This window comes from Thalassophryne amazonica, chromosome 21 (genome assembly GCF_902500255.1).
Source record: "Thalassophryne amazonica chromosome 21, fThaAma1.1, whole genome shotgun sequence".
Taxonomy (NCBI): domain Eukaryota; kingdom Metazoa; phylum Chordata; class Actinopteri; order Batrachoidiformes; family Batrachoididae; genus Thalassophryne; species Thalassophryne amazonica.
The window spans coordinates 36,100,118-36,125,865 of NC_047123.1; the positions used below are offsets into that span (position 1 = coordinate 36,100,118).

At 40.7% G+C, this 25,748-nt stretch overlaps 2 protein-coding genes across 8 annotated transcripts in view; both read left to right on the plus strand.

Annotated features, from left to right (window-relative positions):
- Window positions 1–13,773, plus strand: part of sash1a (SAM and SH3 domain containing 1a) — a 212,115-nt gene extending 198,342 nt beyond the window's left edge. For all 7 annotated transcript variants that reach the window (XM_034162689.1, XM_034162690.1, XM_034162694.1 and 4 more), the window contains 7 exons: window positions 2,232–2,441; window positions 6,332–6,482; window positions 6,551–6,679; window positions 9,724–10,709; window positions 11,721–11,852; window positions 12,205–12,519; window positions 12,554–13,773. In XM_034162689.1, the coding sequence (XP_034018580.1) occupies window positions 2,232–2,441; window positions 6,332–6,482; window positions 6,551–6,679; window positions 9,724–10,709; window positions 11,721–11,852; window positions 12,205–12,465 (1,869 nt within the window). In that variant the 3' untranslated portion in view covers window positions 12,466–12,519; window positions 12,554–13,773. The remainder of the gene's footprint in view (window positions 1–2,231; window positions 2,442–6,331; window positions 6,483–6,550; window positions 6,680–9,723; window positions 10,710–11,720; window positions 11,853–12,204; window positions 12,520–12,553) is intronic.
- A 4,645-nt stretch (window positions 13,774–18,418) lies between these two features.
- The window catches only part of usta (uronyl 2-sulfotransferase a), an 80,604-nt gene continuing 73,274 nt past the window's right edge, over window positions 18,419–25,748 (plus strand). The window contains exon 1 of the mRNA XM_034162081.1: window positions 18,419–18,995. Within this exon, the coding sequence (XP_034017972.1) occupies window positions 18,779–18,995 (217 nt within the window). The 5' untranslated portion in view covers window positions 18,419–18,778. The remainder of the gene's footprint in view (window positions 18,996–25,748) is intronic.

The following is a 25,748-nucleotide window of genomic DNA, read 5'->3' on the forward strand; positions in this document are numbered from 1 at the left end:
AGCCCAACAAAGTAAAAGCTCAAAAACTTTAAGAACCCCATGCAGCTGTGATTGAAGACTGTTTAGTCATTATAAAGTTGGAAGTTTAATTCCCACACAGTTCAACAAAGACAAAATCAAAAGCTGTAAGAAAAACCTGAAGTCCAACTTATCAAGTGACAGGAGAATCATTGAAACGTGGTGGTGTGGTAGGTTTTTGTGTGTTAGCGTGCTGCATTGACAGAAAGTTATGGGTTCAAAACTTGTGCACACACCGACGTCCAACTTATTAAGTGAAAAGATAAAAGCACCAGGAGAAAATACTGACGCTCAACGTTGGTGGTGTTGTGGTGTGTTCGCGTATTTAAGTGTCACTTTGACATTGTGAAGCTGTAGGTTCAAATTTTTTACAGTGTTTGTGACCCAAAGTGGTCGCTGGGGTGCCACTGGTTCCTGGGTCAGTTGTTCATCCTTTACTTTTTGCCTCCAACTGCAGTCAACTCTATGAATAATAAAGTTGAAAGAGTCATAATGAAGGCGACGAATGATATTAGCAACTGATTCCTTCATACTTTCATCCAAAATGCCAACTGGTCACACCCCTCAGCAGCATAAACCCACCAGGCAACTGATCCAGCGGGACTCAAACCAGATGCTGCATTACTGACAACTTACGGTCGCGAACACACTGTTACCACAACACCACGAGCCCTTCTTGCTCACAGACCTTTTCCTATTGCTTTTATCTTTTCACGTGGTAAGCTGGCTGGCAAAATTTTGCAGTGTGCACAAGATTTGAATCCATGACTTCATAATGTCAAAGATGCGTCCTAACAGAAAACCTACCACAGCACCACAAGCCCTTTATGCTGAGTGTGTAATCTAGTGGTACTTTCCCCCTTGTTTGACATTTAAAATGTTGGAGAAAACTTGAACCAACAACCTAAAGAATCCTGCACAGACATGTTCAGCCCTAGCAGGCTGAGCCACAACCAGACACAGCTTTACTTTTAAAGAATGAAAAGCAGCAAAAGTTTACATGAAAGCACATCTTAAACCACACTGTCAGTGGCGTGAAGTTTTTCTTCAGGGTTTTGCATTTTTACTTTGATACTGAACTTTAAAACTCAGCACTGAGTATGAGACTTGAACCCACAATGTTGAATTTACAATCAAAGCTGCACAAACCTCTCTGAGTGTTTGTGCAGCTTTTGATTTTGGACACTGAACTAATTCAGTCCTGCAGGTGAGATCTGAACACAATGGCAAAACTGCAGTAAAGCTGTTTTCCAAATACTGGACCCACAGGGACTTTGTTCTCCAGGATGGATTTATTTATTTTCCCCCCACTTTGGATGCTGGAGTTTAAAATTGACTAGCGTGTTGCCCGTGGGGATCCACGTGTTCCAGATTGGGTCGTGTTTATAAGAAAGGTAGCTGACATTTTCCAAGGGTGGTAATAAATTATGCAAAGTTTCTACAACGTGAGTCCATCTGTTGGTCACTGTGGTTATGTAATATCCATAATTTCTCCAAAAATATTAGTCCTATTAACTCACTTTCCAACCACTAGAGCCCCAAGAGTACATGTCAGTTTTGTTCTCCTGGGTTTGACTTTTCTTTATTTGACATATCAAAACCTGTGAACGGGTTTAAAACACGCTACACACAGAATACCTCAGAAAGCCCTTTTTTTAAATCAGATTTTGTCCTTTTCAATTTGTTTGTTTTTTGGACTTCAAATCTTCTGTAGTTTCAAACCTACAGTGATGAACTTTACTTAAGTGTTTGCAGCTGCTGAGCTACTGAAGATACCAATACTTAAATTTCACCTTACGTATACTTTAGTTTTCAGATTTAAAAAAGACATTTCATTTGTTTTTGATAGAGTCGGGAATGCCACATGGTAAACATGTCACAAGACGTAAACTATCCTCCTCGTCTCAGTCTCCCTCCAACTGCGCCCTGCCCGTTACTCTGCAAACATGTGATAGTCTCACTATCTGCAGTATATCTGGCGTGATTGAGGGGCGCACAGAAATTCTGCAAGTGAGAAAAGGAAGTCACTGTATTTACAAACATATTCTAGTACGTTTTGATGTAATAGCAACTTGCAATCGAGTGTTTTGTACTCACTGTGTAAATGAGCAACTGTTTGTGTATCCATCCAAAAATACTTCTGTTTGTCCAATTGAAATTGCAAGCAGAACTACAATCTGAATGTCGTCGTTCTCACATTTGTGACTCTGCAGCGCGGAGATGTGATCGACATCATCAGCAAGCCACCAATGGGAACCTGGATGGGGCTGCTGAACAACAAAGTTGGCACCTTCAAGTTCATCTATGTGGACGTCCTGAGCGAAGAAGAGGAGAAACCTAAAAGGCCCATCAGGAGGAGGAGGAAGACGCGACCGCCCAAACCCACCTCTGTCGAGGAGCTGCTTGAGCGCATCAACCTCAAAGTACAATACCTCATAAAGCCTGTAGAAAGATTCTTTGTGTTGTAAAGATGTTTACACAGCATGCAGTGGGAGAAACAAGGGAACACGATCAAAGGTTTGATATGCGTTTATTACCGGCGTTTAAACAGCCACACCCCGTTAAGTAACTCATATCTTTCATCAACATCTCCTCAGAGCCACGAGCTCGCAGACCACAATTCCAGACTCGTGGGTTGGTTGTTTTATCTCTGCCCCGCCTGGTTACAGATGACAGAGTGTGCTATCGGTGTTAAAGGCTGCTTTAACTACGGATCTTACACGTGTCTCCAGTCACCGCCACGTTCAGGTGGGTGACTGAGACTAAACACAGTGTCCAGAGACATGGAACTCTGAGGGGACAGCAGTACGTGAAAGAAACTACAGCAGGGGTGGGAAACTTGTTCCAGAAAGGGCCAAGTGGGTGCAGGTTTTCTTTGCAGCCACTGATTCCACCAGGTGATTTCACTAATTACTTTAAGCAGATGGAATCAGTTAGTGAAATCACCTGGTGGAATCAGTGGCTGCAAAAAAACCTGCACCCTCTTGGCCCTTTCTGGAACATTACCCACCCCTGAACTACAGGATTGTACAATAGGGGTGCCATAAAAAATTGATTCATGTCCGAATCGCGATTCTTATTTATTATGATTCTGAATCGATCCAAAATGTCCAAGAATCGATTTTTAAAGCATTTTTTAAAACATTTTCTTGCTTACTCGCTGCGTGTACTGTTTGTCAGGCAACGGCTTCCATACTACAGCGTCCCCGCAGGGGGGGGATCTGGTGTGCTTCAAACACTTGTGAGCTGCAGAGTTCAGTGGCTATAGCTTAGCTTAGCATGGCGGACGAAGAGCTAATTCAGCCAACACCGGCGCATTTTGGATTTTATTATTTGCTGCATAAGAAGGAGCTTGACATGACTTATGCAGTGTGCAAAATCTGCAAAATGAAAGTCAAGTACTTCGGAAACAAGCCCACATGCTGCGGTATCTGCCGACTACTGACCAGCACTTCGCTAAACTGCCAGCCAACTCTGAACGAGCAAAGCAGATGAGTAAATTTACATCTTGAATCACTTGATTAACCTTGAAAAGCTGCATTTTCTTAAACACAAACATTTTTTTAATTAATATAACTATTTCTCAGAGCTCTTTGAATCGAAAATCGATTCTGAATCGAATCGTCACCCCAAGAATCGGAATCAAATTGAATCGTGAGTTGTTGAACGATTCACATCCCTATCATACAAATATAATCATTAGCATTCACGCTACTTTAAGCGTCTCACACGTTAGTCTGAACGGAAAACTGTCATGAATTAACCATCCATTACATTAACATTGGATTCTGTTCGTTTTCATACACTAATACAAACTATGTGTTGATACTCAAACCCTTTTTGTGATCAAAAATACATGATAAAGAATATTTACTTGTTAGGAAAAATAATGTTCCAGCTGTAAGTCTGGAGAAAACTAGGAGTTACTATTCAGCTATTAGGACTTTTAACAATTCAATTTCAATTTTTCATTTTATATAGCACCAAATCACAACACAGCTGCCTCAAGGCGCTTCACACACGTAAGGCCTAACCTTACCAAGCCCTAGAGCAAGCACACAGGCAGCAGTGGTAAGGACAAACTCCCTCTGATGATATTGAGGAAGAAACCTCAAGCAGACCAGACTCAAAGGGGTGACCCTCTGCTTAGGCCATTCTAACAACTACAAGGTTTTTACACAATTTTACAATGCTGAAGAAACAGAAAACAGGAAATCAAAACAACATCTGCTGCATCAGTTTCAGGCATGGCATCTCGCGGTCAGTCCAGCATCCCATCTCCACACCTCAGACAGAGAGAAAAAGAGTAGAATCAGTCAGCCAGAAAAACCACACCTAAAGTATAATTCATCAGCATTAAATCGACAGGAAAGCACAGAAAATACTAAGGTGATTGCCGGTGGCTAGCCCTAAGCTTCACTAACAGACCCAGAACTTAGATAAAGATGAGGCCAAGACCTGTTCCATTACTAATAAATTGAATTTAAAAGGAAAGGAAGCATAGTGTCATACTATGCCAGTATGCTAGCCATCTTTGGGTGGACGGCAACCTACCGTATTTTCCGGACTATAAGTCGCACCAGCCACTTTATCCATTATAAAGAAAAATAAACCATAAATAAGTCGCACCGGAGTATAAGTCGCACCAGCCACTTTATCATTATAAAGAAAAATAAACCATAAATAAGTTGCACTGGACTATAAGTCCCATGGACATACAGGTATGTTAACTTAACATGAAAAGTTCAGATGATAATATTGTGACGGCTACCGTTTTCAGATGCATATTTCACCAGTCTTAACTTACAATCTGTAGAGTATGATTTTCTTTTTGGTGGCATTTTTTCGGGCCTTCTCCGTTGTCTTAAGTTATCAGTAACGTTGAAATTTTTATTTTTCTATGGTAGTCAGAAGTCGCAGGAACAGTCACACAAGCCTTGAGTGCCCTCTCGTGAGCTGCATTTTACCTACAGATATGTTTGTATTTTGCGGACCACATTGCGAGCCGAAGCATGCAGCACCTACCTGCGCAGCTCATGACCACCCAGCGTTGTCGATCCAGCTCCTTCCAAGTGCAGACGCTAATCCTCCGCCGTTGCTCAGTGCTCCCATGCAGCTCTCAGCGTCAACTCTGCTCACACTGATATCCAAGGGTTGAAGCTGTTTTGTTAGCCGTCCCGGAATAAACACCATGTTCGTCTGCTTCAAACGCTATTCACAATCTTCGACGCCAGCTCCTTCCAAGTGCACACACTAATCCTCCGCCGTCGCTCACCCGGTGCTCCCACGCAGCTCTCAGCGTCAACTTAAACACTCTGCTCACACTGATATCCAAGGGTTGAAGCTGTTTTGTTCGCCATACCGGAATAACAGCAAGCACCGTATTCGTCAGCTTCACACGCTGTGGGTGAGGTGAGGAATACGCGTCCAACGTTCTGTTCTCTGATTGGTTATCGCGACCAGCGTGACATAGGACGGCCGCCATACTACAGTGTCCATGATGCATTGCATTTCCTTTTCTGGTGGCCATTTTAAAACATAGCTCGACTCTGTCACGTAAAATTGTTTTGTTACAGTAAATTAATTGAGATCCTACCGGTATATTTTTCATTTATAAGTCGCACCGGAGTATAGGTCGCACCCCCGGCCAAAACATGTAAAAAAGTGCAACTTATAGTCCGGAAAATACGGTATGTGTAAAATTTGGTTTAAATCCACCCACTGGTTCTGGAGATATTTTGTCACACTTGCTGAAAACAATAAGCCCTCTGACTTCTGCTGGCAGATTTAATTAGCATTGATTGTCTTTTCAAAGTAGAATGTAAATCTCTGCTGTCTTTTTGATCACACTGAGTCAGAGCCTTTGTTTAGCGAGAATAGAACAGTAAGTGATGGTCTGACACCAGCGTATCTAAAGTGGAAAGCAGGGCGTATCTAAACTTTTTGTTTGTCTCTCAGAATACACAGTACACTTTGTTATGTTATGTTGTTATGTGTAAAACTTGATCTTCTGTGGATCAAGTCTTTACTGGAGCCGTCCCCGCCTCAGTTCTGCTTCTTCCCACCATTTACATTTGTGGGTTTCCCTTTCAAGTCTGACTTGGCATTTAGGTCCCAGTGAGAATGTTTTGGGACAGCGGCTGAAAGTCCCATTTACACGCCTGTCAACACGACAAACTCGGTGCCACAACTAATGTAATTACACGCCACCTAACTGCCACTTAAACTCTGGACAGGAAACTGGAAGCTCATGATGAGTAACGCCATCGCTGCTCCCGCCAACTCAAGTTCATCGTCTGGTTTTGTCCTGCAGGAGCACATGCCCACTTTCCTTTTCAACGGCTACGAGGACCTGGACACGTTCAAGCTGCTCGAAGAGGAAGACCTGGACGAGCTGAACATCAGGGACCCACAGCACAGAGCCGTCCTGCTCACCGCCGTTGAACTGCTGCAGGAGTACGACAGTAAGTAGAACACAACGTGCACTCAGGGACCGGTCTGACTGTACGCTGACGCGTATTCCTGTGTGCAGGCAGCAGCGATGTGGAGCACAGCGCCCTCTCTGGATCCCAGGAGAAGCTGCTGTCTGAGGGTCAGGGCCTGCTGGGAGATTCTCCTCGAGACTCCGGCTGCTACGAGAGCAGCGAGAACCTGGACAACGGTAACGATATCTTAGCCTAGCCACCTCTTACCGCTCCGCTTCCACGTCTGCATTTTAACGCCGCACCTGTCAATCAAACAGCTCCTCTTCTTGCCACACCTCAGCTCAAAGCCGTACCTCTGCTCTCTTCACTCGTCCCTCTGCCTCTCTTCTTTTCCCTCAGGCGTTCAGTGCCAAAGTCCATTTGTAACTCCACAATCCCGAATGCACGGATCAAATCCTGGACTTCCAGGAGGACTGGTTTAGCCTAAAGAGGATTTCTACCAATTGCTTCATTTGGGAAAAATCTGTCTTCACATCATGTTTACATTTCTATCAACCACAATGCATAAATAAACAAAACATTTTTAACTGTCCTGCACAGATTGTAAGTTTTCTGATTGTGGAACTTTTTTGTGTGTGTCTGGTTCTGCTCCTTTCTTTTAACAGCTTCATAACCCATAAGTCACTGCTCTGTCTGCCACCTGTGTTGGGTTTCTTTCCACATGTACGTGTCACACAGTCAAACAGTAAATCTGCCAAACTAGAGATTTAAGTTGTGGAATAAAAGCCACTTCTTTAACAAAAGGACTCTGCTGCTTGCTTCATTTTTACGTTCCCACTTTTCTGTCTCTTTTTCCTTCCATACCACTAAACACTGTTCATAATCCACACGCAACGCTTAGATTATGTTCAACAAGCGTGCTGGAAACGACTCAGAGGAACATGTAACACACAGAAATCCTTTAAGTTCATCCACAACAATCCGACCTGCTGTCACGTAACATTAAGATATAAATGTTCACATACTGTGGAAAAATACACACAGCTGTGCTCATACTGTGTAATAATCACAGTTCTGCAAAACTGTTAAAATGTTCATTTTTCTCAACACTTGATGGCATATTGTGTATCAAGTGTGTCTAATATTTTGTCCTTAATGCTGAAACAGATTTTAGATTCGTAAGGCCAAGTATGTGCGTAAATACATTTCAGTTTGGATTTTAAAGGGTTTTTGTAGGGACTGTAATTAACAGAAATCATTACGATGATATTACACTTAAAACACTGTACTGTAGAAATCAGTGTGGTATCACTACACAGCAGTACAAACATTTATGTAGCTGTTGATCAAAGCAGAAATTTTACTTTGGGGTATTTATCATCTAATGTTGCAATGCAGTTTCATTTAAAAAAGGGAACATAAGCCACTTCTTTGGTAAAACTTTTTTTTTTTTTTTTACAGATGTTTTGACTGCCAAAATATGAACTGGAAACATGAATAGAGTAATTTTAATTTGTTCCACATTGATGTCTTGATGTCATTAAGACATTTCAGTTGTTGAACTTATTTCTGTCGTCACATCATTTAAAGCCTTTGGCCTGCCACAGCACGGCATTCTTCCATTTCATCCATTCATTTTGTTCTGTAAGCCAGAGGATAGCTGGTAAGTCCACTCAGCCCGTGTTTCAGGATATTACGTGTTCCACTTACACTGTAAATATAGTTGGAGGATTAAAGTAGAGTACTCAGGAATACCAAAGTCATTTTACAGACACTACTCTGAAGTTTAAACGTGGTTTAAATGTCAGATGTATTCACAGCATGCCATAGCTCTGGTTACCTGTCTGTTCACAACTTTGTTTAAAGAATGAATCAAATTATTGGCTTTGTTCTGGATTAGACAACTTTAAGACTGAAATGAACAAGTCAAAGGACTTGATAGATGTGGGCCAAAAAGTGGACACTGCTTTATTATTTTATTTTTTTTACTACACAGTTCTGTTCAAGGATGATGTAAAATCAACTTCAGAGAAACCATAACTTTGACACCAGACTCGATATACTCCAAGTCGAGTGCAGTCGAGTCGGCAGATGGTAGTCCAAACAAGTTTGCAGCAAGACGTGAGAGCTGCTTTATGGTGTATGTGCTTTGTCTAAACATAATGCTTGCTCACAAATTAATTAGATACATTAAATTTTTTTTTTATTATATGTAGAAAAACTGAAAACATGCTTTGACATTTCAGGTAATATTAAAAGCACCTTTAAAAAAAAAAACAGAAAATTATGATTCTAGAAGAAACACAAAAAAAATTCTACATTTTCACTAAAAAGTCAAATAATTCAAAATTTTATCACCTCTGAATAATTGCATTATGACTAAATTAACAAATACAGCGTTTCCTCTTATGGACAGTCAAATAATTTAAGAAGGCTATATTGAAAATACAGACTTGTTTAAAACACACAGGTGTAACCTAACCTAAAATCACCCATGTGCCTTCTAGCAAACTTGCCATCTTGTTAATCTATTTTCAGATTTAGTAAAACAAAATGAATGACAGTTTCTATTTATTGCTGATTGATTAAATGTGATATTCAATGACTTGAAAATGTTCTTGTATCCATCTGGAGTTTCTTAAAAAAAACACCTGGCTGTAAAAGTGAAGATTTAGATGTATTAAAAGGGTTAATACCACAGTTTGGGCCTGTATTTTCAATATAATCTATCTAAAGTATTTGGGGTTTTTTTGTAAACAAGAATAAACACTCAAACTGTCACCTTATATTATTGATAACTGCATCATTACATGTGATTTTGAATCATCTGACATTTATCCCTTAGACCCAGAAGGGTATTTTCCCAATTTTACTGTACCTTCATTCATTTCCCTTTTAAGGTACCTGCATAATGCCCATGTGTTCCATATGAAAGTGTTCAGAACAATCTCTGAGACATATTGTCGTGAACACAGAGGCGTACGCTGTACAACTGTTGCTATGTCAAGATAAAATTTGTTCAAATAATTAGGTCTAGCCAGTAATTACATTGAGTACCAGATCTGTAAAATGTCGCAAGGACAGGAGTGTCTTCTTACCCCGTCCCTCCATCATAATATGGGACCCCTGCATGATATTTATGTTCTATTGAATTAAACAATCTGGAAATACTCAGTCTCATCTAATCTATTAAGCAGTACTGTAACAAGCTGAACATTCTGCAAATGAGTCAAGGAACTTGAAACATTTTAAAGTGAGGATGGATATTTTGATTTTACAGGTAAGAACCAGAAGGCTTCTCGTTCCGGTCACTCTTCAACAAACCAACCGTCTCCAGACTATCCCACTCTGCCGCTGACTTTTTCTACAGAGACTCTACAACACAGCAGCAAGAACCAGCGTGCAAAGTTCCCCAAAAGCTTCTTCATCAAACCTTCCCCGAAGGGCTTCAGTCTACGGGGGCTGCGCAAATCCCAAAGACAGTCTCCCATCCCTGTCAGCCGCAGCTGTGAGGGTTTGGATGGACCTCTACAGTCTACTGGACCCTGGAAAAGGTCCCATTCCTTAGGAGATCTGAAGTGGGAACAGACAGTTGCACAAAAGAAGGATTTAAACATAGAGCTTAAATCTACCCAGGAAGGATTCAAGTCATGCAAAATTAGCCCTACCAAGGTCAACGAGAATTCCCCTACTCAGAATGGAATACCACCAGTAAGCCTGAAGGGAAGAGCAGACCGACCAACAGTGCCGTCCCAGCTGCCACTCACACCTTCTTCTCCCACCAATCCCATTCCTTCTCCAAGCCCCCCAGAATCAAAGACAAATGTGGCTATCCGGACTCATCCCAAAAAGCCCCCAGTCCCTCCTCCTGTTCCTGCCAAGAAGTCCAGGGAAAGACTAGCCAACGGCCTTCGACATCCTCCTTTCTCCCTGCCCTCCTCACCTTCTCCGACTGGGTCACCGACCCATTCCTTTGCCCGGTCTCACCCAAACAGCCCTATAATCCGGAGCAGCAGCCCCGGCGTTCCACCTCTTCCCACAAAGATGCCGAGCATCCCCACCAGTCCCTGCGCCGCCTCGTCCATTGGTGAGGAGGCAGGCACTCCATCGGCTGTAGCCCCTCCATGGCTATCGGACTTTGGAGGAAAGGTTCCTGTAACAAGGAAGTCCTCTCATGGCAAGACGAGTCCTGACCTGCTCACCCTCCTGGAACAACGGCTGACAGCAGAGGGCATTGACCTTACAGAGGAGCCCTATTCTGACAAGGTTGGAAAAGAGTAATCAAGCTAAAAATTTTCATTGGGAAATTTTAATTAGAAGTGGCTTTGTGCTGAATCTATAAATAACTCAAATCCACAGACTAAGTTATAGAGATGAGGTGAGAAAAACTTAAAACCACAACTTAGTCAAAACAGCAAAACATATGAAGTCATGTTTCCATGGCTGATGTGGCACTGGAGCTCTAAAACACCTCAGAGTTACACTTCTGGCATCTAACATTTTTTGGTTTTGCATTTTAACGTACTTAAGTTGGTCGTAATGTGACTGCAGCTTGGATCTGGATCTCTCTGTGTTCAGGCCAACATCATCAGTTTGTGTGGGTCTCCGCACAGTAATAAATACACAGGGGGAACGTCTGTGGGTTGAGACTCACTATGATGCGGTTCAGCCTGTTAAATTTATGGTCTGAACATTACTGGAGGCAGACAGGACTATAAAAGCCCAGGCTGGGTCCCGGAACACGCCGGAGCCCCCGACACAATCTCTAACACACACACACACACTGGAATCACTGTCGAGGTGCGATGTACTCCTTCAACCACATCCCAGCTCCACGAGTTATGGCACTGCTGCTGCCCTGACAACGTTAAAGCTAAATGCTCAGGTCAAAGGTCAACTGCTAACAACCTGTTGCAGAATGCAGATAGAATAATTTTCTAATTTCAATTATTCATTTAACATTTAGCAGAGATGTTTAAACTTTACACAACCTTAAAAAAAAAAAAATCATCTGCTGTATTTGACATGCAGGTGAAGTCCTCAAAACCTCTTTTTTACATGTGTAAAATATCTGTTCTGACGATAACTGTGATATTAATTAGTTACTGTGGTAACGAAGCTTGTCAATCACAGTAAAGTGGCCAAAGTACTCAAAAGTATTATCAAGTAAGCACTGACACGCAACCTTTATTTTTGAATGAATGTGTTTTAGATTTCATGAGTTCATCTGTAATTGTTCATTATAAAATCTAATACGTGTGTTTGTGCTTCCCGCAGCACGGCCGCTGTGGCGTTCCACAGCCACTGGTGCAGCGTTACGCCGAGGACCTGGAGCAGCCGGTCAAAGACGTGGCCTCCACCATGGACCAGCTCCGGGTCAGAGAGCTCCGAAAACAACACCGCATGGCTGTAAGACACACCCCTATTTACTTCTTTTTGATTCTAAGAGCTGCTAAAGCTGAGGGCGACTTTTGAAGCGTTTTTGAAGGTTTCTCGAATACATCTCGATCAATGGTTTGAGGAGCTTGTTGTTAAAACAGATGGGTGCTCTGAGTTCTTTCTCTCATAGAGAGATTTTTTTTTTTCCCATTGAGTTGACATGATTGTTTCATCACACAGCCCTCCTTCAACCTTGCGGGTGTGTCACTGTGTAATTAAATTTTTGGCCCCGCCCATTTCACTAAATAGCAAGCAGAAAATGATCCTTCTGTAGCGTAAGCTTTTTGTAATTAAGGTTGTCTTTTCCCGTTTCATCCCTTAGATCCCTTCTGGAGGTTTGACTGAAATGTGCCGGAAGCCTGTTTCTTCAGGTAACATCAGCACGGTTTCTGATTGGCTGGTCTCCATCGGCCTGCCCATGTACACCACCTCCCTGACGGCGGCAGGAGTCGACACGCTGAGCCATGTGGCCTTGATAACAGAGAGCAGCCTGTGGGAAGCAGGTGTGCAGGATGGACGACACGCCCGCCGGCTGGTCACCGAGGCACGATTGGTCAGCGTGCACAAGGAAGTGAAGTCCTAACACTGACGGTGGCCTCGGATTGGTTGAGAGAAAATAAATGGACAACTGTGAGCGAGTGCACTCCTTCATGTCCGTTTTCAAAAGTTACAACAAAGACACGCAACCAGCTCTGACTTTTCTTTACAAATGTTTACGGCTTTGACAAATTTGTTTCCGAAAAGTCACGGTGCGATATCGGATGCCTTTTTGAAGACGTACACTGTGGGACAGGTTCCATTCTAAAGACACCCAAAGGTCTTAAGGTAGATCTGGATGCGGATCTGCCTTTGAGGAAGAAAGCACAGATTTTTGTAGGTTGGATTGTTTTATGGTTTATTCCTCCGTATTTTACTTTATAAAAACTGATTTTCAGCTCAAGTGCGAGGCAACGTTAAGTGAAGGTCCTTTCAGGAAGTAGCTCGGCCCTACGTGAGCAGAGGCTTCATTCCAGCTGACTTCAGAATTCAGTCTGGACTATAACTGTTGATTTCAGATTGAAAAAAGTTTATTTTGTATCTTCTTTCTGTGTGATATAATAAACCACATATCCTAATTTCAAAGTGTTTTTGTATATTAATTTTTTTTCCCCCAGTTTCATTATTTCAGCCTTATTTTGGGGCCAAATCGTTGTCATTTATATTTCATATATTTTTCATCCTATTTCAGGCCCTGCCACAATATGAAGCTGGGTTTTTTTGTTGTTGTTCTTTAAACAGTAAACACAATCAGCATCATAGCAACAAGACATTCCTCGTGTATCCAAATATAATTTATGTTTGGCCAACGAGAACATATAAATATCTGAAATTATCAAAGATTAATTTCTGCCTTCACAATATGGTGACAGAGTTCATTTAAACAGGGTGTGTCACAGCCAAGGGTTTTTATTTTTACATATATGTGCAACACCAATACATTGACCAATACAAGACCTCAAGCCACACAACATGGTTTCAAAATCATGTTATCGACCAAATGGCAAAAGTGAGCAGCTGGACAGGAATTGTAAGTTTGTAACCTTGGAGTGGTGTCTTATTAGAAATGAGGGCTGTATTTATTTTGGGTGTTTAATCATTTGTGTTGCCATGTTGGCACTCTGTTCCAGGTTTAGGAGTAGAGGCAACAAAGCGACTGACGAAGAATAATCTTGAAAATCACTCGTCACACTTTTTTTTAAGCACCTCATCTGAAGTGCAAGTGCGAGGTGTAAACATTCTTCCTTTATAAATGTCAGTGTGGGAAATGGAACCTGCAGTTCATGGGTCATCTAAATTTTTGTTACTGTAACCATTTTAATTAATAGCAGAATGATTCATTCACAGCATCTTTCTAAAAACGCAATGCAATAAAGGTAGAACACTGAACAAGAGAGGCCCATGAACCAAGCCCTGAGGAACACCATCTCATTTTTGCGAGCTCAAAGTTACAGTTAACACCAGAAAAAGCTGACTTCTAAGTGCAACACACAGGGGCACTGTGCAGGTTCACAAATCTGGGAAACATGACAAATCATTTTGGCCAAATGTGCAGAAAAATATAAAATTGTATTCATATGCACACACACACACACACACACAAAAAAAAAATCCTCAGATTTTTTTTTTTTTTTTTTTTTTTTTTTAAGATCTAGCTTTCATAGAATGCCTTGTCTCCTAGTGTTGTATTTCTTGTTAGTTTTACAAATTGCTATAGAAAAAAAATCTGTTGGCTCCCCACCTCAGTGGCTATTTAATTTATAGATGATTGATGACTTTTTACTTTCAGTCAAACTGGTGCTCTGAGTAGGTGAATACGAGGGTTGTGACAGAAAAGAGAGAGACTCACAATGTGTTTTGTAAAGAATGGAAATTCTGACACTGTATATGCACTTTAAAGAGTAAATGTAATTGTTTTATAGGCGACTTTAATTGGCTACATTTTGTTCAGACATGGACAGTTATCGTCAGGTATTCTGTGGGTTATGCTGGTATTTTAATTTAGTATTGAGTTCCCAATGCAAAGTGTAACAGCATTCAAAAGTTTACCTTCTACGCACCTACTTTTTTTTTTTTTTTTTTTTTTTTTGCAGTTCTACAAATTCTTGATTACATATATGAAATGATTTGCAGATGTTGCACATTCTGTATATGTAATTGATATTTAAATAACTTATTTTTTTGCTTTTTTCATTTCAACTGTAATTAGTTATTATATGAATAGCAATACTTTCCTGCATCATGCATATTGGCTCAGCCAGGCAGCAACTACAATATGTATTGTAAAATATGTACAAACTATTTTATTTGGTTTTCATCTACCTAATGATTGTCCATACAGATTTGTTTGTGTATTGAAACAACAAAAGTAAAGTCCATAACTATGTCATTCTAAACTATAATAAAAACAGTTTCTTGAATGCTGCAGTCATCTGTTTGTTACTGTCAGTTAGAAAGCCACCCTCTGTCTTTGCAGTGTCTGTAGAAATAAATGTCTGTATTTTGAAAATCTGCATTCAGTTCTCACGCTGCTTTCCACAGGTCAGAACGTGACCCCCACCCCTCCCCAGATTAGATCCAACTGACCTGAACTGCTGATGCTAATCTGATAAATGGTAATTCCATGTCAAATTAACAAGCCTCACAACATCACATAATGTTACTGTGCTCAATAATAAGTGTGGGTGTTTATTTTTTTGTTTATTTTTTTGCTTGTACCTACTTTAGTTTCTGAGATATGGAGGATTTAAAAAGGAGCTGTAGCCCAAATAAACAAGTCTTACTTAGAAAAAAAATTCATAAATTACTTTTGAACTATTCATACTACATGTTTAAAAATTATAGGGACTGTTCTGCACTACTAGATGTTTTAAAGAAAATTTTTTGTTGTTGTTAATTAGGGCTGCAAATAAATTTCGCAAAAAAAAATAATTTAGAATTTCAACCCCTGAGGGGAAGAAATTCAAGAGATCGGATGCTATGACCAACATTTGTTAGATTTGGAAGTGATTTACAAGCAATTTTATGGATGTTAAAGTAAGATGGGTTACAGGTAATCTCAAAACGTCACGCATACACACACGCTTCCTCTTGTAGTTAATCTACATGAAGGCAATTAAGGAAAAGACAATATTCACTACGTAATCCCCCCCAAACAGATAAATATGTGCTCTTCATTTCTTCATTAAAATGAGCTGTAATTTTGCAACATGTTCCAAAAATAAACCTACATTGTAATGCTTGGATTTTGGTAGAAACTAAATTTTCTCAGTTTTGTGAAATTTGAAAGGCCCTATAGGTTTAAATGACTATTTTCATCTGTTCCTTGTTGTTCACAAGGGTCTCATCAATAAAAACCAAATATTGCTCTCATCAATGTATGTCATTTTATAATTTTTATCAACTTTATTTAAGCCTTCATATCTCAGACACTACAGAAGAAAGAAGATTAAAAAAAAAAAAACTGACAATAGTAGATGTCATTATTTACACCAAGTATGATGCAAATCCAAGATGATCAGGTCAGATTGCTACAACCACAATACTACAGAAAAACCTTGGGTCCTGAATGTCAACCACCCAGGCAGACAACGAGTCCAACCCCACTTCTGGAAAATAACCATCTATCTGCTACAGCCAACTGAAACATGGACATGTCCTTAACCTTCTCCAGCTGCTGGACTCTTGAGGAACGCGTGTGCTGGATCACTCCCAGAGAAACACACCACATGACCAAAATGTCACAGCTGACATTCCCTCACGATGCAAGCGCCGATGCTCCTCATCCGAGTCCCCCTGAGCAACCATTCACACAAAGTCATACCAAAAGTTAGTCGGGAAAATATTCTCAAGTCTATTTCTCTGAAACTAATGACCCTGAATTGGAAATAATATGAATACGGAACAATCAACTGTGTGCAGATTGACCTCAAAATATGTCACTACTGGAAGTTCACTTTGTGCTGGAAACACACTCACTGCAAATGTTATTAGGTCAATGTTACGATGTAATAAAGTGTTTAATGATGTGGGTGTAAACTCAAACTTAGCTTCGCATTACTAACATTTATAACCAACTATGACAACACTCGTTTATCCGTGTTCCTTTTTAACAGCCATCTTCTGGATCCTGCCGGAACACTTTGTGGTCGGAAGTCAAAAATTTCAAAGTGGTAAATGTGATGTTTGGCTTTTAATGGAATTCAGCTCTGAGACTTAAGACCTTGAAGGACATTCCTGAAAATATTGATGTTTGACTACGCCAACTGTTAGAGCAGCGCTAACCATTTTTCTGAAGTGTATAATTGGAATTTTGAAGTTAAAAAGTCACTTTTTCCAACATTTTCTCAGTCAAACCAGGTTCTGTTTCTTTCAGTACACCGTTCTAGTAACAGACACCGGATTGCCACATGAACTTCCCAAATGGATACCACTGGAGCTCAAACAGTGCTGACGTTCCTCACTTCATGAACGCACCACATGGAAACATGGAACACTTTTCCCAGGATGGTTTCAAATATGAAGCTGATTTGAACCGTGTGCAACAATGAAATGAACTAAGCACAGGATCAAACTCTGAATGCCTGATTTAGGAAGTGTGCACATCTGCTCAGTACTGAGAATGTTCTGCAGCTTGACTGTCTCCTCTTGGTTGCAGTGCAGCTGTTATCAATGAAAACAGAGATGTGCCTCAATTCATGACAAGAGCTCCAGGTTGAGGAAAATGTCTCAAAAGCATCCATGGTTACATTTATGCATTTACTTTCAAATAAGTGAGAACTTTATCTCCTAAAAGACCTTCAACTCCCAGCACCGTCACCTGGTCATTTTTTTTCTCTCTCCTGAATTCTCGTACAATAACCACCAGGAGAACCTGATGAGTCCAAGCTGACTGTCTCTGTGGGGACGACACTGACAATAACTCTGACCCTGGATTAGAATCCAGTTTTGTATCAGAATGACACATGCAAATTTCATTGCAAGGTTGCAGGGTTTTTTTTTTAATTCATAAGCAGCTGATAAACTGTTAACTCAGTTTATGGCTTTATTTAATGAACTCTTCTGCTGCCTGTAAAATTGTTTAAAATGTGCCTTTTTTTTGCAATATTATAGCTTAACAATTTAACTCTGTTAATATAAATTTATATTGAAAATATAGATGTATGAACAAGTGGCCCACAGCATAAATGATTTGTGCTACTTCATACTGACAAATGTAATGCCAAAAAGTTCTGAACCGTAATTACTTGAGCCTCTTATATTCAAAATGAAGTCATCTGGCACAAATCTGATTGATAAAAATGGAAATTCAGTTTGAATTATTCTGTCATTTGTCAATGTTTTTGTTGTCTCTAAGTTGTATCACTTAAATTTTGCCAAACAGATTTTCAAATAGTGATGCAATGATTATTCAATTAATTCATGTTAACCAACTAGTAAATTAATCAACAACTATTTTGATAACTCATTAATCACTTTGAGTCCTTTGTTAATACAAATTATTTCAATTTAGCCTCTTAAATGTGAACATTTTCTGGTTTATTTTCACAAGCTGCTTTTCTCAGCTCTGGCAGTAAACTGAATATCTTTGTGCTGTGGACAAAACAAGACATTTGACAACATCATCAAGTACTCTGGATACACCATCAACATTTTTCACCATTTTATGAACCTAACAACTAAGCTATTTGATAAAATCGATTTGTAGATTATGAAAATAATAGTTAGTTGCGGTATTTATTTCAAATGTCCTAGAACTTTTTCAGGTTTTTGCTGTAAATGTAAATCATCTTTAATAGCATATCATAATTATAATCTCATAACATATTTTGCAATGCGATATTTTGCAACATGTGCAATTAGTGTTTTCATGGCGTTAAAAGTAATATGTTTTTGACATTGTTGTTCTTCCATACATATTTTGCAGCCCCACTTTAGGGATTCCCTGCAGACTAAATGTTCTTTCTCCAAACACGGACGTCAGTGTTTTCACATTACTTCTACGAGTCCCTCTGCCCTGACCACTAGATGGTAGTGTTTTACACGCACTGATCCAAACCAAATCCAGCATGAGGTGGAAGTTAATTTTTTTTTTAACCATTCAGTAATCTGACACCCAAAAAAAAAAGAGTCGGAGCAGAAGGATGGACCGTGAACTCTGCTGGAAGGACGGAAGGAAAGAACAGTCACACAAACGACACGGACCGAGCGCAGGCGAGGCGCTGTGCGCAAAAACCGAGCCGCAGCGCACAGCCGGGTGTCTGCGCGTCTCCACGTAACCGCCTCAGATTATCTCACAGCGCCAAGTTTCACTTTCAGGGGCGGATGGGTGACTTTCCGTGGCGCTTTGTGAGGAGGAGATGATGAAGAATTTCAGCAACAGCAATCAGCCTCAAAACCACATCAGAGAGCGAAATAACCGAAAATTCAGCGTCCTGTCCGCCGTGCCGCTGCGCGTCTCACTCAGAGGTTATGGTTTCTGCATGGCGACGCTGTTCCTCTTCTGTTTCGGATCCCTCATTTACCAGCTGAACGGAGGACCGCCGAGAATCCTGCTGGACATCCGACAGTATCTCGGTAAGAACTTTTCATTCTCCTCGAAGCACACTCCGTGTCCACGCGCCTTTTTTCCTCTCTCTCTCTTTTTTTTTTGGGCAAAGGAACGTTTCTACAAAATGTGTCTCCACTGGAGACAAAGTCAAACCAGGAGTTTGTGGATGTGCCTCGATTACACACTTTGACACGCAGACACAAGTCTTTGCAGTGTGGACGCTGACTTTAATTTCCACAGTCCAGCTTTAAAACCTCGTCAGACAGAAACCTGTGGAATGCGCTCCCGTGCGCCCCACACGAGCATTAGCCCCGACTTGATGGAGCACGATCTGTGTGTGCGTGATGCCAACTCGGTGACTGTTGACGCTGCCACATCCTCCGCGGCGCAGCCAGCTGGTGTTCCAGCGGCGCTGCGCTCATTACGCACGACTGGCACCGACCGAGTGACCGAGGCGCAGGAAAAACTGCCAACGTGACGCAGACGCACGCAGGCTGCACGTTTGTGTCAAATCATGTGGCGTTAGTTCGCTGGTTCACAAAGAGTTTAGAGGCCACACTCAACAATAACACTAGATATGCGTGTCTGGAGCCCCAAATGTCTCACGGGATGGACCAAAAAGATAATCACCAGTAATAATAATAATAATAATTCATTTATCATTATCAACTAAAATAGCAAAACATTTCATTTGTTCCAGCTTCCCAAATTTACTGATTTGAGTTAAACCTTTTTGTCTGTTTACAAACGGTTTTGCACAAGTGCTTATTTTAAGTGCATTAAAGATCTGAGCTGGCTCAAAACAGCCCTTAACCAATAATGTTATAACAGTTTTAGAACTGGATTAATTATCTCCACCAGGGTTTATTTTCTGTCTTGTAGCAGGATATGGCAAAATAACACTAACAGATTCCAGTGAAATCTGATAGAGGTCAGATTTGGGTCAAAGAAGAGATGAACAGAATCTGAAACTTGCAGCTCTGGGATAATGTATTAGTTTAATTATGTAACACGTACTTTACGCTGGCCCCATTTGTTACGATGCACTCTGCGCCCTCGTAGGGATAATCTCTTTTTGAAATTCTTGACATGTTTTAAGATCTCCTGCTCACCAGTGGCCACTGCAGACCATTCTGTAATTAAGCAGCCCGTTTGTTTGTTTGCTCATTTGTTATTTCTACAGTAATTGCCTGGGATTTTTTTTCATCTATATTCTAGAGCTAAAGCAGAAAGCAGGTTGTGGCCAATGTCTGAAAGCTAAAACATATCCGACCTGCTCCACTGCTGTACGCTTGTTACAAATGAAAATCCTGGAGGAAAACTTGCGGGCTGACAGAATCTGAGCAGTTTTAAAAAGAACTTAAAGACAAATAACAGAATAAAACGACATACCAAAGCAGAGGGAGTGAATATTTTTGCAGCTTAATATTTGGAGTTTCACATTTTTATCACAGATTAGTGTTTAATTAAACATTAAAAATCATAAATTTAAAGGTTGACATGATAAAATATAGAGGATTTATTTGTTGTTATTCATTTTTTCAGCCTATAAAATTCTGAAGGAGGAGAATACTTTTTCACCGGAGTCGGGGACTGATCCTGAGATCTGGTTCACATGCACACAAATCTGACACCAGAATTGCATAATATGGTCAAGAAACTGTCATAATAGGACTTAAGGTTATGTCGCAACAACACATTACAGTTTTCGTAACACCTTATGAACTAAAAAGTGTTTATTGTAAGTTATGGCTCACTGTGATGATTAAGATCCTCTCCCATGAGCGTTTGCCAAGTTGCAACAGTCGGTGCACATCTTTCTATTTTAAAGTAATTGAACAATGCTAATGTGCAGTAAAGCTCAAACAGTTGTTTGATTAATTGATCATCTGAAAAATACTGGGCAGTTATTTTGGTGAGTGATTAATTCATATTTTAAGTTGTTTTTTAAATTCTGTTTACAGAACTAGGACCATTTCCAGGTTTTGGTGTACAGAATTTAGTTTTTTATATTTCTCTATAATGATGTACACAGACAATATTTGGGTTTTGGACAGTTAGTTGCACACAGGCATGGGCTGGTATTAAGATTTTAACACCATGATAAATATACTGCAAATATACTGCAGTACACAGCACTAACCTCTGTTGGCACATTAATTCAATATCGATTCACACATTCTCTCTCCTATCTTGTAATGGAAAAATAGGTTTAATCAGATTTGATTCACAACTCCAATATAACACCTCAAACAACCAATAAGGGTTACTATATTTCATAGTCCCCCCACCAACATACTAACATCTTTTATGCAAGTAAAAGTTGTAATACCACACTGTAAGTAAACTATTAGAAGAAAGTCCTGCACAAATAAAAAAAAAACAAGTTACTGACTAAAAAGTTACAAAATTATTTGCATAAATATCCTTCAAAGAACTCAGTATTATATTATTGGATTATAATTAATGATGCATTAATTTGTTCATCTTTTTTTGCTGCAGCTGGTAAAAACACCATACGAGCCTCTCTTACCCAGTGCAAGATAACAGTAACTCAAACAATCATATGCATAATTAGCATAACCGCCACCCTAACACACACACAGTGAAACTAGCCTTGGAGAAACACACTATAATCAGGGTGCACGTTTCTTCTGTGTGGTACTGTCAGTACATTTTAGTTGGCAGAGGTTTCTACTCCTCATGTGGCTCTCATGCTGGGTCCTTCTTGTGATAACAGCAGCATCCTGTGGAAGCTGCGAAAGAATCTGGACTGTGTGGGATTCACTCAACACCAAACACAAGAGCCTCCAAAAAATGTGTTATCTCACAGCAGAGTCCAGATCACCACAACATCAGACCTGAAGTCTCAAAAAAGTTCCATTTCAAAAAGTGTGGATTCAAATGATCAATGCTCGCTAAAGGCCTGTCCTGTCATGTCTGCATCACTGAAAGAAACAGTCCAACCGCCACCACGCGAGCTCAACGCAAATTCACAGCCAGCTGCTGAAGCAAAATTCTGCCGATACCAAGTATGTTGCCAAGAAAAAGCCAATCATGCTGAGTGTTACTTGTATACTGTAATATGCTTGTAACAGCCTGCATATTTTCAGCTGAGGACTCTGATGTCAGAGATGACAGCACCAGGCCAGCTTCACAAAGCCAACTGCAAGAAGTGATTTACGAGCGCGCACGGCACATAGAATGTTATGACAAACTATCATTATAACCATCCATCAGAATCTGGGCATAAATCCTATTAGATTATACCCATAATCTGATCATCTCAACTGTAAACATGACATTTACCAACTCATATTCTCTGAAACCAGGACTTCCTGCAAGTAAACACTTCACACACACACTAAAGACCTCTGACAAAAGCACAGTTGTGCATTGTGTTTGACATCAACACACTTCAGCACTTATCAGTAACAGTCTGACAGTTTAACTTCTAAAATAAAGCAGGCGTGCACATCACCACAGACAAACCAGCACACTAGCATCACAAAGAAACAAACAAACATGTCGTACATTCTGATTACTGAGAGAACAGTGTGTCGGGGGCTCACCTGCAGCTGTGAGTCCTCTGTGCAGCGCCCACGTCAGGGCGGGGTTTTCTACCGCAGCACTGCTGAGAACCAGATGAGTAATCTCCTCCGATTACTATGAAGCTGAGGCAAGGAGCAACAGATTTTTTTTCCCACACTGAGGCCACCATCTGAAAAAATAAGATGTGAAAGTTATAACATGAAATAATCAACAGCAGAATGGTACTTTTTGACCCCGCCTTATCGCCTGGTGTGATACATATAACAGTAGAAGGCTGCAGATTCAATATGTAGCACATTTCTTAAGAAATGTGATTCCACAAGTATTGCCATTTGATATAATATATTGTGACTTATTTGCTTTTTGCAACAATACACCAATGGCACAAAGTTGAATAAAACACTTCTGGAGATGGTACATCATAAGACACATTTACAGTTGCAATGAACATTACATTTTTTCTGAATTTCTTTTTTGCAGGAGCATTATTTACTAATATAAGCAGCAGGATGACCATTGTTTGGTTATCGACTGCAGTGCCCCATAGCAGCCTATGTTCAAGGTTCTTGAAATGGAGCAATACTTCCACCTGGTGGACATTTACTATTCATGCACATTCTACCAAGAGCTCTGATATTGTATATTTACTGCATAAATACATTTGGTACATAAAAAAGTTTTAGAAGTAAAATGCTGCCTAAGAAATTGGATGCATAAAAAGTGGTAAAGCCCACTTAATTGGCATATGCCACATCAGGCAGCCAAACTCCTCTAGTTCAATTTTTATCAATCGCAGCAGGGGTGGTGGCCAAGTGGTTAGTGCACTTGGTTTCAGTGTGGAAGGTTCCCGGTTCAAACCCCGCCCCTACCACATTTCTCTATGCAATGCGGAGTTGCGTCAGGAAGGGCATTCGGCGTAAAACGTGCCAATTCAACAAACCAAGTGCACTAACAATTTGGCCACCACCCCTGTTAAATAAAATATCAATAAACAGTACATAAAATGGACTCTCGGGTTCTAGTGATAAAAACTGAACTAGAGGAGTTTGGCTGTCTGATGTACGATGGCCAACATTGTGACATGTCAAGTAAGTGGGCTTTACCAGTTTTTATGCAGCTGTGGCAACTCCAAGTGCAAAAACAAGAGAGCAGCCGAAAGGGACTTTTTATTATTTTATTTATTCTGGGTATTGTAATATTTTTCCACACTCCAATTTCAATGTCTCAATGCTGTTACAAATGAAAAGTTGAAGGTATCATTTGTTGCATTCTGGGACAATAAATCACACAAATAAAAGTAGTTATGGTGTCAGTAGTGGTGGGCACGTGTGGTGGCAGCTCCCTGTAAGCATTCCAGGCTGAACAAGACCAGAAAGTAAAGCTGTTAGATGACTTGTTGGTCTACATTCCATGAACTCTGGGTAGTGAGTGAAAGGATGAAATCATGAACCGAAGCAGCCAAAATGAGCTTCCTTTTCACTGAGATGAGACTGACCCTGAGTGAGAGGGCGAGGAGTTCTGCAGAGAATTGTGATGACTAAAACAAAATCCTGATCTCATACTGCAACATGGGGGCTGCAGTGTAGTATGCAAAGTTGAGGTTCGATTCCCGTACATAAAAAGAGCTTGTGGTTAATGTCAGTTTGAGATCACTCCGTTAAAGATGGACAGATAGGATGAGAGCAAACATGTCTGTCAAACCCAAAACAAACTAGAGAGGGGTGACATGCCGAAGATTGTGGAGTTGCAAATCAGGGGGCTGGTCAAATTCCAAAGGCCACCCTCTTGGATCCACCTGTAGATGGGAAGGAGGTGAGGGAGGGAAGAAAGAATCTTCAGATGTGATTTGCTCATCCACATATGAACAATTTTCTTGTGTCAAGCACATGGATGAAAGGACCGAGAGATCAGGGAAAGAAAGGGACGTGAGTATTTTGTTCCTGTAATTACGGTGGGAAATGTTCGGTGCTGCAGCTGTGGAACAAAGTTCAAAGAAAAGTAATTTGGATTTAAAAAAAAAAAAAAAAACACTTAAAAAAAAACTCCCTCTGTAACTTTGATGCTTGTCAGATAAAATCTTGTTTTCTTTTCCTTGTCTCTGTGTGGCTGGTGAATGAATCATAAAACAACCCCCCCTCGCATGAAATACCACATTTAGGATCAACTACTGGAGAGGATAAAAACATAGACTACGTTTACATGCCATTAATATTAGGGTTAAGGTCAATATTCCGGTTTCTGAATCATTAGGAATAACCCGTTTACATGCTTAAGCAGAGTTACGAGGTCTGTCCAAAAAGTATCAGACCTTTTTATTTTTTTCAAAAACCTTATGGATTTGAATCATGTGTGCTTGCATGAACCTTCATGTGCATGCGTGAGTTTTTTCACGCCTGTCGGTTGCGTCATTCGCCTGTGAGCAGGCTATGAGTGAGCACTGGTCCTCCCCCCTCGTTGGATTTTCATTTCGAGGAAAATGTCTGAACGATTGGAGCAGCGCTGAATCAAATTTTCCAGAAACTGTGAGAGACAGCCAGGTGGAAACCATTCGGAAGATTCAAACGGCTTTCGGTGGCTTTTCAGTCGAGTGAGTATCCGAAGAATTGTGTAAGAGCTGGACATGTCACAACATGTCCTGTGAGACTTCCAACTTCCGCACGTCTTTCATTACAAAATCTCCTGTAACAATGGAATGTGCCAAAAAAGTGCTGATGTCCACCTCTTCTGCAATTTCTCTGGTAGTCAGAGAACGTCCCAGATCAACACAGCGTTCACTTAGGAAATGATCTGGTCGTTTCAGCATGTCGATGGCCGATCGGAGCGCGGCACACCCTCCGCCATTGTGCGCCGTCTTTAAACCGGTTGTAACGCTCCTTAATCTGTGTGATGCCCATAGGATCGTCACCGAAAGCCGCCTGAATCTTCCGAATGGTTTCCACCTGGCTGTCGCTCACAGTTTCTAGAAAAATTTGATGCAGCAAAGCTCCAAATCGTTCCACCTCGCAATGAAAATCCAACGAGAGGGGAGGACCAGTGCTCACACAAAGCCTGCTCACAGGCGAATGATGCAACCGACGGGCGTGAAAAAAAATCACGCATGCGCATGAAGGTTCAAGGTTGGCTCATGCAAGCACACATGATTCAAATCCATATGGTTTTTGAAAAAAATAAAAAGGTCTGATATTTTCTGGACAGACCTCGTACTCCTGCACACATGGTCATTGGTA